The sequence below is a fragment of the Megascapheus bottae genome, chromosome 2, assembly GCF_031878675.1.
Source record: "Megascapheus bottae isolate mThoBot1 chromosome 2, mThoBot2.hap1, whole genome shotgun sequence".
NCBI classification, from domain to species: Eukaryota; Metazoa; Chordata; class Mammalia; order Rodentia; family Geomyidae; genus Megascapheus; species Megascapheus bottae.
In genome coordinates, this window is record NC_143510.1 from 96,768,795 (window position 1) to 96,783,906 (window position 15,112).

Consider the following 15,112-nt stretch of genomic DNA (forward strand, 5'->3'; position numbering starts at 1 on the left):
GCACATGCCTGTTGCTTGAGCTGTAATTTGTCAAACTTTTTGCCCCAGGTGGCCTTGAACTACAGTCCCTCAGATCTTTGCTTTCCAAGTATCTGGTATTGCAGTCTTGAGCCTCATGTCTATGTGCTAGTGACTTTTTTTTCATATATTTTTATTGTAATTAATAGAAGGGTTACATTATATTCGCCAGATAGAAGGTACATTAATTCACATACTTTGATACCCTTTCTCATGTCTTGGTCCCTATTTCCCTCCCCCCCTACCCCTACCCCTCATCTCTGCTAGTGGCTTTTAAACTGATGAAGAACTTCCATAAGCCTAGTGCCTGTGGCTTCTTGGTCAGTGTCACTTCTTAAAATTTTTACTGTCAAGCCAGGCATGGTGGCTACTCAGGAAGCTAAGATCTGAGGATCGCCGCTCAAAGCCAGCTCAGGCACTAAAGTTAGTGAGACTTTTCTCTCCAATTAACCACCAACACCCCCCAAAAGTGGTGCTGTAGCTGAAGTAGTAAAATGCTAGCCTTGAGCTGAAGAGCTAAGGGACAATGCCCAGGCCCAAAGTTCAAGCCCCATGACTGACAAAAAATAAATTTTTTTACTATCAGCCAGGTACCAGGCACTTAAGTGTGTAATCCTAGCTACTTAGGAGGTTGAGATTTGAGAAGGGTGGTTCAAAGCCAGTCCAGGCAGGAAAGTTTGTGAGACTCTTATTTCCAGCTAACTACCAAAAGCCAGAAATAGAACAGCCACTCAAGTTGTAGACCACTAGCCTTAAGCACAAAAGCTCAGAAACAGTTTGAGTTGAAGCTCTAGGACTGGTGCATGCGGGTGTGGGCATGAACACACACCCACACCCTCCCCCCACAAGACCCAGTAACTTCTAGGCAGGAAAGACGGGGCGGGGAGAGCAAGCGAAGGGGTAACATTGTCCAAAAAGAAATGTACTTTTCACGTGACTTACGTACCTGTAACCCCTGTGTACCTCACCTTTAAGATAGCAATAACAATTAAATTTTAAAAAGAACTTGTACAAAGCTAATCATAGTTTTCCTGTTTTTTTTCCCCTCTGAAAAATTTAAAATTGTTTTTCACCCCCAAATATCTTCTTACCTGAAATTCATGAAGGTAGATTATCCCCTGTGTTTTACAGTAACTGCTTGTCTTCAGCTTTGGAAGCCCAGTGTGTTCATGGCACCCTTTCTTTTCCTAGGAATAAAGGAGCTGTTTCTCAAGACCTTATCAGCTGTAAGCTGGCTGGCTGGGATAGAGCTCAACAATTCAGATTTCGGGCACAGGACAAAGGTCAATCCTGCTTAGAAACATCTTTTGCTTCAGTTCTTGAGGAGAAGCATTTTCCAGACAAAAAAGTTAATTCATTAGAAAGCAGTAGGAAAAACAACCTGAGGAGTGTCTGGACAGCAGCTGGGTGAAAAACTCAGCAGTCTCTCCAGGTAGACAGTTCAGCTATCAGAGATAAGGGCCAGGGGTGAGGCCATCTGTGGCTGTAAACCAAGAGGTCTCTGCTGCCCTAAAAGGTCTTTGTGTCTGACCTCTTTGGGTTTGGGTCCTCTGCTCCTAAAGGTTGGGGTTAGGTAGGGAGAGGGACAAAATGATGATGATGATGGTGATGATGATGATGATGATGATGATGATGATAATGATAATGATAGCTTGGCAAATATAAACGTGCACCAGAGGTGGTGGTTCCTAAACCTTTTCCTGATTTGTTAACCACTTCCTAGAGTTGGTTTGTGTGCATCTGTGTTTATGTGTGTGTGAGTATTCATTTCTAGTACTTAGGAATGATGACCTTTTGTTCTAACTTTGGATTTAAATTTTGTTTCCTAGATGACTGTGCCTGTGAAGTAAAGAGTGAAGAAAAAGAAAATACTTTGGTAAAGAAGCAGAAGCCACAGCCCGGAGGGCTTATCCTGCCAGGAGAGAAAACCTCCATTATAGTCACATGTGATGCCAAGTATGAGCTGGAGTTTGGGCACAGCTTCTTTTACAGCTTATCCATGGTGCTTCTTAGGTTGTGTTATAAAAGCATCCATGCCAGGTGCTGGTGACTCACATCTGTAATCTTAGCTACTCAGGGGGCTGAGATCTGAGGATAGCAGCCCAAAGCCTGCCAGGGCACGAAAGTCTGTGAGACTCTTGCAAAGTGGCGCTGTCTCAAAGTGGTAGAGCCTTGAGGTGAATTGCTCAGGGACAGTGCCCAGGCCCAGAATTCAAGCACCACAACCAACAACAGCAACAAGAAAAGCATCTGAGATGTGATGTAACATTGTCCAGAAAATGGCCACCAGGGGTGCTGGGTCTGGACTTCCATCTGCAGAAGATGGCCTAACATTGCTCATGACTGTTCCTAATTTTGGCCCTGACATTGGTAGTTATATCAGGTTTCTCTGCAGGGTGTCCTGATGTTCCAAGCCTTCTACCCGTCTGCACTTCTTTCTACCCCAGGAATCTAAGCTGTATCTTTATTATTATTATTTATTTATTTATTATTTAACTGAGGCTTGAACTAGGTCTTTCTAGATGCCGGGCAAGGGCTCTACCATTTAGTTTCCCTTAAACAAAGACACAGTATGATAAACCCTGAGGCTAGAGAAGGAAGAACAGAGGTAGAGCTGCCTTCTAAAGATAATGATGAGCCAGCCTGTGGCTCATACTTGTAGTCCTAGCTACTCAGGAGGCTGAGATCTGAGGATCACGCTTCAAGGCCAGCCTGGGCAGAAAAATCCCCATGAAATTCTGATCTCTTAACCACTCAGAAACCGGAAGTGATGCTATGGCTCTAGTGGTAGAGCACTAGCTTTGAGCTGAAGAGCTTAGGGACAGTGCCCAGGCTCAGAGTTCAAGCCCCACTACTGACAAAAAGAAAAAAAAAAGTGATGAAAGGCCAGACTTGAGCTTCTCTTTCCTAACTGGCTCCCCAAGTCTAGCACTGTCCCTCTGTCCATCCTCTCTGTCGCAGTGTTCCGTTCACTTGGTTACCTCCCAGCTGGACATTTGGCTCCTAGACCTTCTTACCACCCATAAGTCATCTAGTTTTCTAATGTCAGATCTTTTAGGAGATTTAAACTTAACTGAATCACCACTTTGCTTTAAGAAACCTATTAAGATCAAGTTGTAGGTGACCTTCAGTCAGCCATGTGAGATGTGGCCTGCTCAAATGGTTCTTATTGTGGTAATTGTTAGGCAAGACAGCTTAAGTAAAGGATAGCACATACACATATTTGGAGCTAGAGCACAGTTGGAAAAGGTAGAAAGCCAGTAAGTGGTGCCATTTTTTAAATCATGTTAATAGAACTTGGGCTTAAACTTGAGAAAATGGGAAATATTTTCCTATTAATTTTGATTTATTTTGAGTAATTATTACATTGATTGTTTTAGAAAGTAAAGCAACAGTTTTTTTCTTTTGTTTTTGTTTTTTTTGGTGCTCGTCCTGGAGCTTGAACTTAGATGCTGTCCTTGAGCTTCTCAGTCAAGTTATTTTTTATAACTTAACTGGTGTGTCTTTGTGGCATACATATCCCTGATTGATTATGTATGCATGCATGCATACAGTTTTGGGGCTTGAACTAAGGACCTGGGTGCTGTCCCTTAGCTTTGTCATTTAAGGCTCGTGATCTACCACTTGAGCACAGCTCCACCTCTGGCCTTTTTTGACAGTTAGTTGGACTTCCCAGGCTGGCTTTGAACCGAGATCCTCAGATCTCAGCCTCCTAAGTGGGCCTGGGCCACCAACACCTGGCTGAAAGTTAAAATGTAAAAACAAGCCAGGCACCGCTCACGTTGTAATCCTCGCTACTCAGGATGCTGAGATCTGAGGATCATCATGAGACTCTCATTTCCAATTAACTACTAGAAAATGGGAAGTGGGGCTGTGGGTTAAGGGGTAGGGCAGTAGCCTTGAGCTGAAAAGCTCAGGGACAGCACCTAGGCCCAGAGTTCAAGCCCCATGATGCAATATATGTGTGTGTGTGTGTGTGTGTGTGTGTGTGTGTGTGTGTGTGTGTGTGTGTGTGTGTAAAGCAGAATAGGGAGGTACCAGTTCAGGTCAGCTGGCAAAATATTCACAAGAGTCCTGTCTCCATAAAAAAATGAGCATGTTAACCCGTCCTTGTATCTCAGCTCAAATGGAATCATGCTCAGACCATGAACCAGGCCAGCCTGTTTAAAGACACAGAAAAACCTGGGGAGGGGGCTGGAGATCTAGCTCAAGTGATGGTAGAGGGCCAACAAGACAGCAAATGACTCTGAGTTCAAACCCCAGTGCTGCCTTTCAGAAAAAGAAAGCATAAGCTATTGTATGATAGCCCTGTCATGTCCCTATAAGGAGATGTAATAATAATTTCCTTATAGGAAATCACACTGACTCTGTCTTATTTATAACTAAAACTAAATTTTGTTTTGCTTTTTCAAGAAGTCCTGGTCGATGCAAAGAGCTCCTTCTGCTTTGTTTTTCCCACTTTCTCATTGGGAGATACCTTGAAGTGAATGTTGTGAGTGGAGAGGAGGCACTGATAGCTGTGCGTGAACCATTTTCATGGAAAAAGCCTAAAACACCCCAGACATTGCCATCTACAAAAACTACAGTTGTTGTGACAACCCAAAAAAGGTAATGTATTATATGGATATATAACTACAAAGTTCCCCCTCGAATAACTGACAACAATCATGTGTGTGTGTGTGTGTACATGTATATATGTATGTATATAAAGGTAATGTAGATTAAGAGTGTAAGTTTGGTCAGAGCCCCATCTGACAGCTTTGTATGTTGTGGAAAGGCAAATGTGTGTCCAGGAAGACAGCAGTTACAACCCTGGCTGGGTCAGTGATTTAAGTGAGACTGTGTCTGAGCCTCTTGTAATTGCTGTATTTGGGGATGGGGTACGGATTGTACTTTTGTCAGTACTGTGATTGGACTCTGGGTCTCATACTTGCTCTGCAGATGCTCTGTTGCGGCTCCACACTCCTAACCCTACTTAATTAGCTTTCAAAGGATTTTTGGCATTTATGCCAAGCCTGGACTAGACCATGATCCTCCTGTTCATGCTTTCCCTTCATAATTGTTATGACAAGCATGTGCCCCTATGTCCAGCTTGTATTGGCTGAGATGAGGGTCATAAAAACCTTCTGTCCAAGCCAAGAGTCTTGAGTCTCTGATCTCTGCCTCCCAAGTAGCTAGGATTGTAGGCATGAGTCATAGTTTCCCAGCCTCCACAGAACTTCGAAGGCCATGTTCCATGTCTGCCACTGCTGTTGCATGAAGACTGAGGGCAGGTGCCTGTGCACCTACAGACCACTCTTCCCTGACAGGTTTCAGCAACCTTGTGAGACAGGATAGATTTTGCCAGTCTTGCCATCTTCCCCTCTCTCCTAGGGCAAAAGAAGCGCTGATGTTTTGTGCCCTCAGGTATTCAAAACACAATCCCTATCAGATCAGCTTCCCAGAGTACATTGCTTGGTACTTGAAACCTGCTTTAAAGTATGGACACATTTAAGGAAATCAAGAAAAACATATTACCTAGTAGTGACTGATATCAGGAAGGCTTACGGCCTCCCAGATTTTAACTGGGGGGTGGAGTACAGTTACAAAAGCAGATTTCTATTTTATTTGGTTCCAAAAAACAACAGAAAAAAAACCTGCTATGTAGATGTGTAGGGTATTTGATGACTTTGTCTCATGTAATAAGGACACTTGTCATTTGTTGCCACTAAAGATTTGAACTCAGGTGCTGCCCAGACCTGTGAGGGTGAAACATATCACTTCTCTAATACTTGAAGATGCTGGATTTCAGATCACATTGCCCCACTAGCAGTCCAAGCTAAAGGACAATGGCCAGGTATTAGAGAAGAGTATTATGTGATCATTTATATCACATAATAGGTCACTGTTTGAATCACAGCACTACCAGGAAGATGTTTGAGACCTTGAACTAATTTATTGACCTCTTTGTTCCTTGTCTCATTTGTTAAAATAAGTGGATGCAGTGGTTCATACTGTAATCTCAGCTGCTTGGGAGGCATAGAGAGGAGGATTTTGGTAAGATCAGTCCAGAGAAAGAGGTCTAACAACCTGTTTATTGAAGCAGAGGACTGGGGGCAGTGCAAAAGTCATAGAGCAGTCCTCTCTAACAAGCATGAGTAAGACTCTGAGTCCAGATCCCATAACCACAGGAAGAAAAAAATGCTACAGAATCAAACACTTAGAGGTCCATGAATTTCAGAAAAGGGATATACAATATATGTATAAAGTGTTGAGATTATTAAGAATTGATTTTAACTTGTGAATTTATTCCTTTTAAGGAACTCAAGACGTCAACTTCCAAGTTTTCTTCCACAATATCCAATACCAGATAGATTGAAAAAATGTGTGGAACAGAAAATTGACATCCTGACTTTTCAGCCACTACTTGCAGAGGTACAAAAAGTATCTAGGGGCTGGGAGTATGGCCTAGTGGTAGAGTGCCTGCCTAGCATACACAAAGACCTGGGTTCATTTCCTCAGTGCTGCATACACAGAAAAAGCCGGAAGTAGTGCTATGGCTCAAGTGGTAGAGCTCTAGCCTTGAGAAAACCCAAGAATAGTGCTCAGGCCCTGAGTTCAGTCCCCAGGAGTGGGGAAGGAAAGAGGGAAGGAAGGAGGGAGGGAGGGAGGAAGGGAGGGAAGGAAGGAAGGAAGAAAGGAAGGAAGGAAGGGAAGGAGGGAGGGAGGGAGGGAGGAAGGGAGGGAGGGAAGTATGTGAAGGCCTGTGTGATGTTTATCTACCCATCACTCAAGCTGTTTTCTGAAAAACTAGAAGGAGCCTTTCTTGAATTTAGACCCTAAGTTGGCTCCCTCTTCATAACAGCAAGAGAAGCACCTTGGCTTTTCCTGTGGAATTCGCATTGTACAGCAAGAGGGGTGAGGGTGAAGGCTAATGCCACACCCAAGCCTCCTCCTGTTAAGCAAGGTGGCATTGTTAGGAGCAGGACACTTTCCATAGGCAACAGAAACCCCGCAAACAAGGGCAGATAGGATGGGCTCTGAGAAGCAGAGCTGAGAAAATGGGTGTCTTAGTGAAAGACAGCAAGAACCACTTGGTGGGAACTGCAGGCAGTTCCTCCTGCAGTCAAAAGCTAGGCAACAGAGGGCTATAAAGTAGGGGATCCTTTAGCTTTGGGCCCAGCAGGAAGCCTAGCGGTACAATGAGGGATGAAAATCGCCAGAACATTTCCTCCTGGCCTGTGGTGTCCTTTTCTGAAACTTTCCTTCCCTGAGTATGAGGGAAACAGATAAGGAGAGCACTGGGTACCATCTACAGGAAAAGCATAGGAGCATACCTTGAGTTGAGAGGTTGCAGAAAAGTCTAGAAAGGACAAAAGTTAAGGGGGGAAATCAAGATAACCAGGGGGAGGGTGGGAGGGTAATGGTTATCAATGTTTGTGAAGTTATGCACCTTCTATCTGGTGAATATAATGTAACCCTTCTATTAATCACAATAAAAAATACTAAAAAAAAAAGAAAGGACAAAAGTTTTTGGTGTAGCATTAGATTGGAAGGAAGCACTGTCATGTCCTAAGAGGTACTTGGTATAGGGTTGGGAGAGCGGAAGAGTGGCTCTGAGATGTGGTGACTCACCTACATGGTTCACAGGCAGAGGCTGGGCAAGCTGGTCAGAGGAATGGGTCACTATGCAGTTGTTCCACACAGTCTTCCGGGGTGGGAGCCAATCAAAAGAGATATGGTAGCCTAAGCAGATGGGAGGCTCGAGAAAGAGCCAGGGACACCAAACCATGGACAGAGTGCAATAGGGTGTACATTCCTCTGCCACCTCTGAGGTAGATCTAGAGTTATCTATTTGGAGTTCTAATTGGCGATAAAGTACGCCGTAGGGTTTAAATAAAAGATGAACTGTCCCCTGCAGGCTTATGTGGTGAAGGCTTGGTCCCCAGCTGGTGGCACCATTTTGGAAGATAGTGGAAACAAGAGATAGGGCCTACTTGGAAGAGACAGGTTATTGACAACATGTGTGCCCAGTTCCTTGCTGACCTCCCTGAGGCAAGCACCTTCACTCCATCACATTTGCCATGTGTTCTGCCTCACTACAGGCTCACTGCTTTGGAGGAAGCTGTGGACTGAAAGCACAGAACCAAAATAAATGTCTTCCTTTTAAGTTGTTTTTCCCAGGTAATTTGGCATAGAAATGAAAAAGGCACATTCAGGTAGCCCTAGTTGTTTAGATGAGGATCTCCAATTCAACATACCACCACTAAAGGAAAGAAATTCAAAGGTCATTACAGAGCCTGGCAGGGAGGGAATACACAGGGCAATCCTTGGTCCCAGGCCATGCCAAGCAGAGATGAGTCAGGAGAAGGAGGCAAGCTGTGTATAAAAAGGAATGGCTACTAAATCCACTAGCACAACAATGTTCATTGCAGCATTATTCACCATAGCAAAGATATGGAACCAACCTAGATGTGAGGTCCCTCAGTAGATGAGTGGATCAACAAGTTGTGGTATTTGTACACAATGGAATTCTATGCTGCTGTCAGAAAGAACCACATCGCCCCATTTGTTAGGAAATGGAAAGACTTAGAAAAAATCATATTAAGTGAAGTAAGCCAGACTCAAAGGAACTTAGGCTCAATGGTTTCCCTCATTTGTCATAATCAGTAGAAACCTTGGGCTCTACTAGCAGAGATCTGCAATAGAGCAAAACCTTGATACATAAGGCCATATAGTATGAAGCTAATTGAAAGGACCTCCAGGATAGTGAAACAAAAGCCATATAATGAATGATTGTTGTCCTTAATGTACTATGTTATCCCTCATCTCCTTTGCTGTCCCTTGGGTATCTCATATTGTTACAGTATCTCACTTTATTATCTGATATATTGAATTTATTTGTATTTGGTTATCTGAAACTTGATAGGGAAGGAGGGAAAACCAAGACGGGGAGTGGGTGGTGGGGGGAAGGAGGGTAATGGGTACCAAGACATGTGAAAGGGTATCAATGTATGTGAATTAATGCACCTTCTATCTGGCAAATATCATGTAACCCTTTTATTAATTACAATAAAAATATAAAAAAAATAAAAAGGAATGGGATGGGGGTCGGGAGTTTGGCCTAGTGGTAGAGTGTTTCCTAGCATGCATGAAGACCCGGGTTCAATTCCTTGGTACCATTTACATAGAAAAAGCCAGAAGTGGTGCTGTGGCTCAAGTGGTAGAGCTCTAGCCTTGAGAAAACCCAAGGACAGCACTCAGGCCCTGAGTTCATGCCAGGACTGGCCAAAAAAAAAAACTGATCACTTGGAACCCTGAAATGAAGATCTGGCCGGGGCAGGGAAACCTTAGTCCTTGTCCTCAGTTTTCCTAAGTAGTTATAGCATTTACTCCCAGGGCCCAGTTCTGCCTTTATTCCCATCACATACATACATTCTCTCCCCCCCTTTCTCTCACTCTCTCTTCCTCTCATTATATGCATATTTATATACATATATCTATACATGAATGTATACATGTACATATATATATACACATGTATGCATACTCAACTTGGGATGCATGTGTGTGTGTTTAAAATTGGATTTGATTTCCTAGACTTCAGCTTGGATTTTGCATCTGTGTTAAGGGGCGCTGATGTGCAGTCTTCTTTCCTCATAGTGAGTTTGTCAGGTGTCCATACCATTATCATCTGACTTCATGGAACCACTCACTTCCTAGGAAAGGGTGAACGGCTATTAGTTCTTCCTATATTTCTGATAGAATTTACTCTCCATATGGAGTTTTCTTCTTTGTGGCCCTTTTTTTGTTTTGGGTGATTTTTTTGGTGGTTGTTATTATTTGATTTGGTTGGTTATTTTTTAAGGCACTGGGGTTTGAACTCAGAGATTTGTGTTTGACAGGCAGGCACTTGAACTCTGACAGCCTGTGAGAAGATTTTAAAGAGTTTGGTTTCTTTTGCTCGTGTGTGTGTGTTGGTGCTAGGACTTGAACCCCATTCCTTGAGTTCTAGCAAAGCTTTTCACTTATGGCTTGTACTCTACCATCTTAAATGAGCCGTACCACCACTTACTGCTGGTTAATTGGAGATAAGTATCTCTCTAATTTGTCTGCCTGAATTGGCTTTGAAGCACAATTCTCAGATCTCAGCCTCATGAATAGCTAGGATTATAAGAATGAACCCTTGGTGGAATTCAGTGTCCAACCTCCCTTCCTTCCTTTCTTTTCTTTCCCTTTTTTCTCTTCTCATCTCTTCTTTCCTTCTCTCTCTCTGTCTTTGTACTTGAACTCAAGACCGAGGTACACTCTTCTTTAGCTATCTTACTCCAGGATAGATATTGATTTTGTTAGATCTCTCTTTTATTCTGTTTGCCATTTCTTTTATTCCTATTTTAGTTTTAAATTTTTCTTCCATTTGGGTACCATGTTTATTTGCTCTTGTGGTTTTTAAGGAGGAAACTAAAATAATTTTATTTGAAATCTTACACTTTTTCTAAGTAGGCTTTTGCTTTGTTATCAATTGTTGTTTTCTGAGGTAAGGTCTTTACTGTGTAGCCAGGCTAGGCTCAGATTTACATTGTAGCCCAGGCTAGCCTTGAGCTTGATTGAAATCCTCTTGTCTTAGTCTCCAGAGAGATAGGACTATAAGTGGATGCTACCATACCTAGGCTTGATTATATAGTTTTTGAAATTATGAAGTGTGAGTCTTCCAGCTTCGTCCTTCTTTTGCATTGTTGGGGTTGTTGGTTTTGGTTTTGTTTGTTTTTTTGTTTTTTGTTCTAGGCTTGAGCTCAGGGCCTGAGCACTGTCCTTGGACTTTCTCAAGGCCAGAGCTCTACCACTTGAGCCTCAGCACCACTTCCGGCTTTTTTTTTCTATGCATGTGGTACTGAGGAATAGAACCTGGGTCTTTGTGCATGCTAGGAAAGCACTCTACCACTAGGCCAAACTCACGGCCCCTGTTTTTGGTTTTTTTTGGTCATTCAGTATTGCTTGGTATTCCATGTGAATTTTGGGGTGGGATTTTCTACTTTGTAAAGAATGTCATTGGAATTTGGATAAATTAAATCTGTTAATCACTTTGGTAAACATGACATTTTAATAAAATAAGTATTCTAATCTATGAATGTGAAACACATTTCTATTTGTTTATTTTCTTTAATTTTTTCAACATTGTGATGTTTTTTTGCTATATAATTTAGTCACTTCTGGTTAAGTTCCTAAGCATTTAATTATTTTTAATGCTTCTATAAATAGAATTATCTGGATATTTTCCTCTTAAAATTGTTCATTATTAGTGTTTAGAAAGGTGGTTAAATTAAAAAATAAAACAAAAATAAATAGATAATAAATAAATTTAAAAAAAGAAATGTGGTTGGGTGCTGGACACTGTAGCTTATGCCTGTAATCCTAGCAATGCAGTAGGCTGAGATCCGAGGACGATCACAATTCAAAGCCAGCCCGGGTGGGAAAGTCTGGGAGACTCATTTAATCACCAGAAAACTGGAAGTGGCACTGTGATGCACCCAGGCTCTGAGTTCAAGTCCCATGACAAATAAAAGCGTGAAAAAAAAAGAGAACTGGGCACAGTGGCTCATGCCTGTAAATTCTAACTACTCAGGAGGCTGAGATCTGAGGATCACAGTTCAAAACCAGCCCAGTCACTAAAAAGTCCATGAGGCTCTTATCAACCACCAGAAAACTGGAAGTGGCACTGGGGCTCAAGGGATAGGGCAGTAGCCTTGAGCTGAAGAGCTCAGGGACAACACGCAGGCCCAGAGTTCAAGTCCCACGACTGATAAGAAAGAGAAATAAAGAAAAAAGAAAGAAAAGAAAAGAGGGGCTGGGAGTTTGGCCTAGCGGTAGAGTGCTTGCCTATCATGCAGGAAGACCCAGGTTCAATTCCTAGGTACCACATATATAGAAAAGAGCCAGAAGTGGTGCTGAGGCTCAAGAGGTAGAGCTCTAGCCTTGGGAAAGCCCAAGGACAGGGCTCAGTCCCTGAGCTGAAGCCCAGGACTGGCAAAAAAATAAAAATTAAAAAAAAGAAAGAAAGAGAAGGAAGGAAGGGAGGGAGGGAGGGAGGGAGGGAAGGAAGGAAGGAGGGAGGGAGAAATGCAGTGGTATACTGCAGTAGCTCAACTTTGTAATTGTAGCTAATGAGGAGGCTAAGATCTGAGGATTGCAGTTTGAAGTCAGCCCAGGCAGGAAAGTCCATGAAACTCTTATCTTTAAGCAGCCACCAAAAATCTGGAAGTAGAGCTGTAGCTCAAGCGGTAGAACACTAGACTTGAGCAGAATAACTCAGGCTCAGTGCCTAGATCCTGGGTTCAAGCTCCAGGACCAGCACCAAAAGAAAGAAAGAAATAGAAGTGTGTGTGTGTGGTGTTTGTGTTGTGTGTGGTGTTGTGCTATGTGTGTTGTGCATGTGATGTGTGTGTTATATTGTGTGTTTTACTAGGTGATGGTGGTTGCTATTAGTGGCAGTACTGGGCTTTGTACTCAGAGCTTTACTGTGCTTGTTAGGCAGATGCTTAAGCTCTTAAGCTATAACCTTAGAACTGGGTTCTTGTTTTGACCTTAGATCCTGCTGATTTTATGTATTCATGTATTATTAGTTCTAACCATTAAGTAATCTTAACCTAAACTTAATCTTTTAGAAGTCTTTTCGATAAGCTGCTGTGTTTAGTTTGTTGACTGAGGATGAGTTCAGGGCCTTACCACTTGAGCCATTCCTCTAGTCCATTTACTTTTCAGAGCGTCCTGTACTTTTGTCTGAAGCCAAACTGGCCTCAGACTTGTAGCCTACTTATGCCTCCTGAGTAATTGAGATTACCATGCATAACTTTTTTTAGAGCTAGGGTCTCCATAAACTTTTTTTTTTTTGCCAGTCCTAGGGCTTGAGCTCAGGCCCTGAGCCCTGTCCTTGGATTTTCTCAAGGCCAGAGCTCTACCACTTGAGCCTCAGCACCACTTCCGGCTTTTTTCTATGTATGTGGTACCAAGGAATCGAACCCGGGTCTTCATGCATGCTAGGCAAGCACTTTAACCACAAGGCCAAACTCCCAGCCCAAGTCTCCATAAACTTTAATTTCAGCACTAGAGTTTGAACTCAGGGCCTGTGTTTGAGTGGCATCTCCAGTCCAAAGTCTTGATTACTTTTGCTTGGGCTGGTCTCCAACAATGATCCCTTTGTTTCTACCTCCTGAATAGATGGATTATAGCCACATACCACCACACCTGGCTTTGTTCACAATTTTTGCTTCATTTTCTTTCACCCCTCCCTTCTTAGCTCCCTCACCTTCTTTCTGTTTGCCTGCCCTGCCCTGTCTCCTCCTCTCTTTTCCTCTCCCCTTCCCCTTTGCCTTCCCTTTCTCCTTCCCTTTCCTTACACTAATTCTTGCTGAACTTGCCCAGATTCACCTCACACTCATGGACTCAAGTGATCCTCCTGCCTCAGCCTCCTGGGTAACAGAAACTACATGTGGACCTACACGTGGTTCCTTTTCTTTCCTTTCTTCCTCCCTCCCGCCTTTTCCACTCATATCTTCTCTCTTTTCTGGTGGTATTGGTGGTTTGCTTGTCTTTTCTTTTCTTTTTTGGCAGTTCTGGGGCTTAAACTCAGGGTTTGAGCACTGTCCTTGAGCTTTTTCAAGGTGAGCACTCTTCCACTTGAGCCATAGCACCACTTCCGGTTTTTTTTGTGTATGTGATACCAAGGAATTGTACCCGGGTCCTCGTGCATGCTAGGCAAGCACTCTAACACTAGGCTAAACTCCTGGCCCTTTGGTGGTTTGCTTTTAAGACAGGGTCTCACTGTGTAGCTAGGCTGGCCTTGTCCTTGTCCTTGTGCTGCATACTGGAATTATAGGTATGTGCTATTATACTGAGCCTTCCTGCTTTGCCTGCCTGTCTTTCTTTCCTTCTTTCCTTCCTTCCTTCCTTCCCTCTCTTTCTCTGTGTCTCCCTCCTCTTTCCCTTCTCCTCTCCCTCTTTCCTTCCCTCTCTCTTCCCTCTGTCTTTCCCTTTCTCTCTCTCTCTCCCCCCCTTCCTCCTTCTCCCTGCTTTGTTGCTTAAGCGAAGGTCCTTGTACTTTGATTTCTTTGCTCACACCCAAATTTTCTTTCCTTTCAATATGCTTTTCTGCTTTTGATAGCAGTGTTAGAAGCAATTCTTAATTTTTGGAAGAGTCTGAAGATTGATGTCAGTTCTTTATTTGGCAGAATTCACCCATGAATCCATCAAGACTAGAGGGGTTTTTTTTATTATTTTTTATTTATTCTCTTTAAAGGTAGTTTCATTTCCCTTTAGCTTGTTTATTGCTTAGTGGTGTAGTCTTAGTAGATCTTGGGTTTCTAGGAACATTTGTGTCCAGTATTTTTGTCATGATTTCAAGGGAGATGAAATCTAGTCCTCATCACGATCTTGGCCAGTGGAGGTCCTGTCCTATTTCACAGACATCAGTGGAAGCAGAATAACTTCAAAGACCTGACAGAGAAAGTGGGGATGGCAGAAGTGGCCTAGGGCACGGACCTTGGAGGTACAGTGGTTCAGCGGGAAACTTTCGACCAGAGGGAACTTTTCCTCCATAGGCCAGAGTCTGGGAAATGTGCCAGCCGGCTTCAGACCATCTGACCTTAATCCTGAGTTGCCTCACTCGGGGTCAACAAGTTGGATATTACACTTTGAACTTAACTTCAGGGTATTTACGGGACCTGCTGCTCTGCTAACTACTATTTTTTTTTCAGCTTTTGAATATGTCCAACTACAAGGAAAAATTCTCCACTCTGCTGTGGCTGGAGGAGATCCATGCAGAAATAGAATTGAAGGAGTACAACATGAGTGGTGTTGTCCTGAAGAGGAATGGGGATCTGCTGATGCTGGAGGTCCCGGGGCTGGCTGAGAGCAGGCCTTCCCTCTATGCAGGTACCATTGTGCCCAACAGAAGACATGTGCAGCTAGCAAGATGTGTCATTCCTTAAATTGAATACTAATGAGCTACTTATGTGTCTTAAGCATATTTCTTTATCACGTATTATCTTTAAGCAGCTGATCCTAGTGTTAACAGGAGACATTTGTGATTTTGTGTTGGTCTGATGCAATATAATATATT

General features: G+C 43.0%; 1 protein-coding gene across 3 annotated transcripts in view; it reads left to right on the top strand.

Annotated features, from left to right (window-relative positions):
• Positions 1-15,112, top strand: part of Mov10l1 (Mov10 like RNA helicase 1) — a 68,945-nt gene that overhangs the window by 20,826 nt on the left and 33,007 nt on the right. For all 3 annotated transcript variants that reach the window (XM_090328929.1, XM_090328930.1, XM_090328931.1), the window contains exons 7-11: positions 1,210-1,301; positions 1,848-1,974; positions 4,432-4,626; positions 6,318-6,432; positions 14,748-14,925. In XM_090328929.1, the coding sequence (XP_090185055.1) occupies positions 1,210-1,301; positions 1,848-1,974; positions 4,432-4,626; positions 6,318-6,432; positions 14,748-14,925 (707 nt within the window). The remainder of the gene's footprint in view (positions 1-1,209; positions 1,302-1,847; positions 1,975-4,431; positions 4,627-6,317; positions 6,433-14,747; positions 14,926-15,112) is intronic.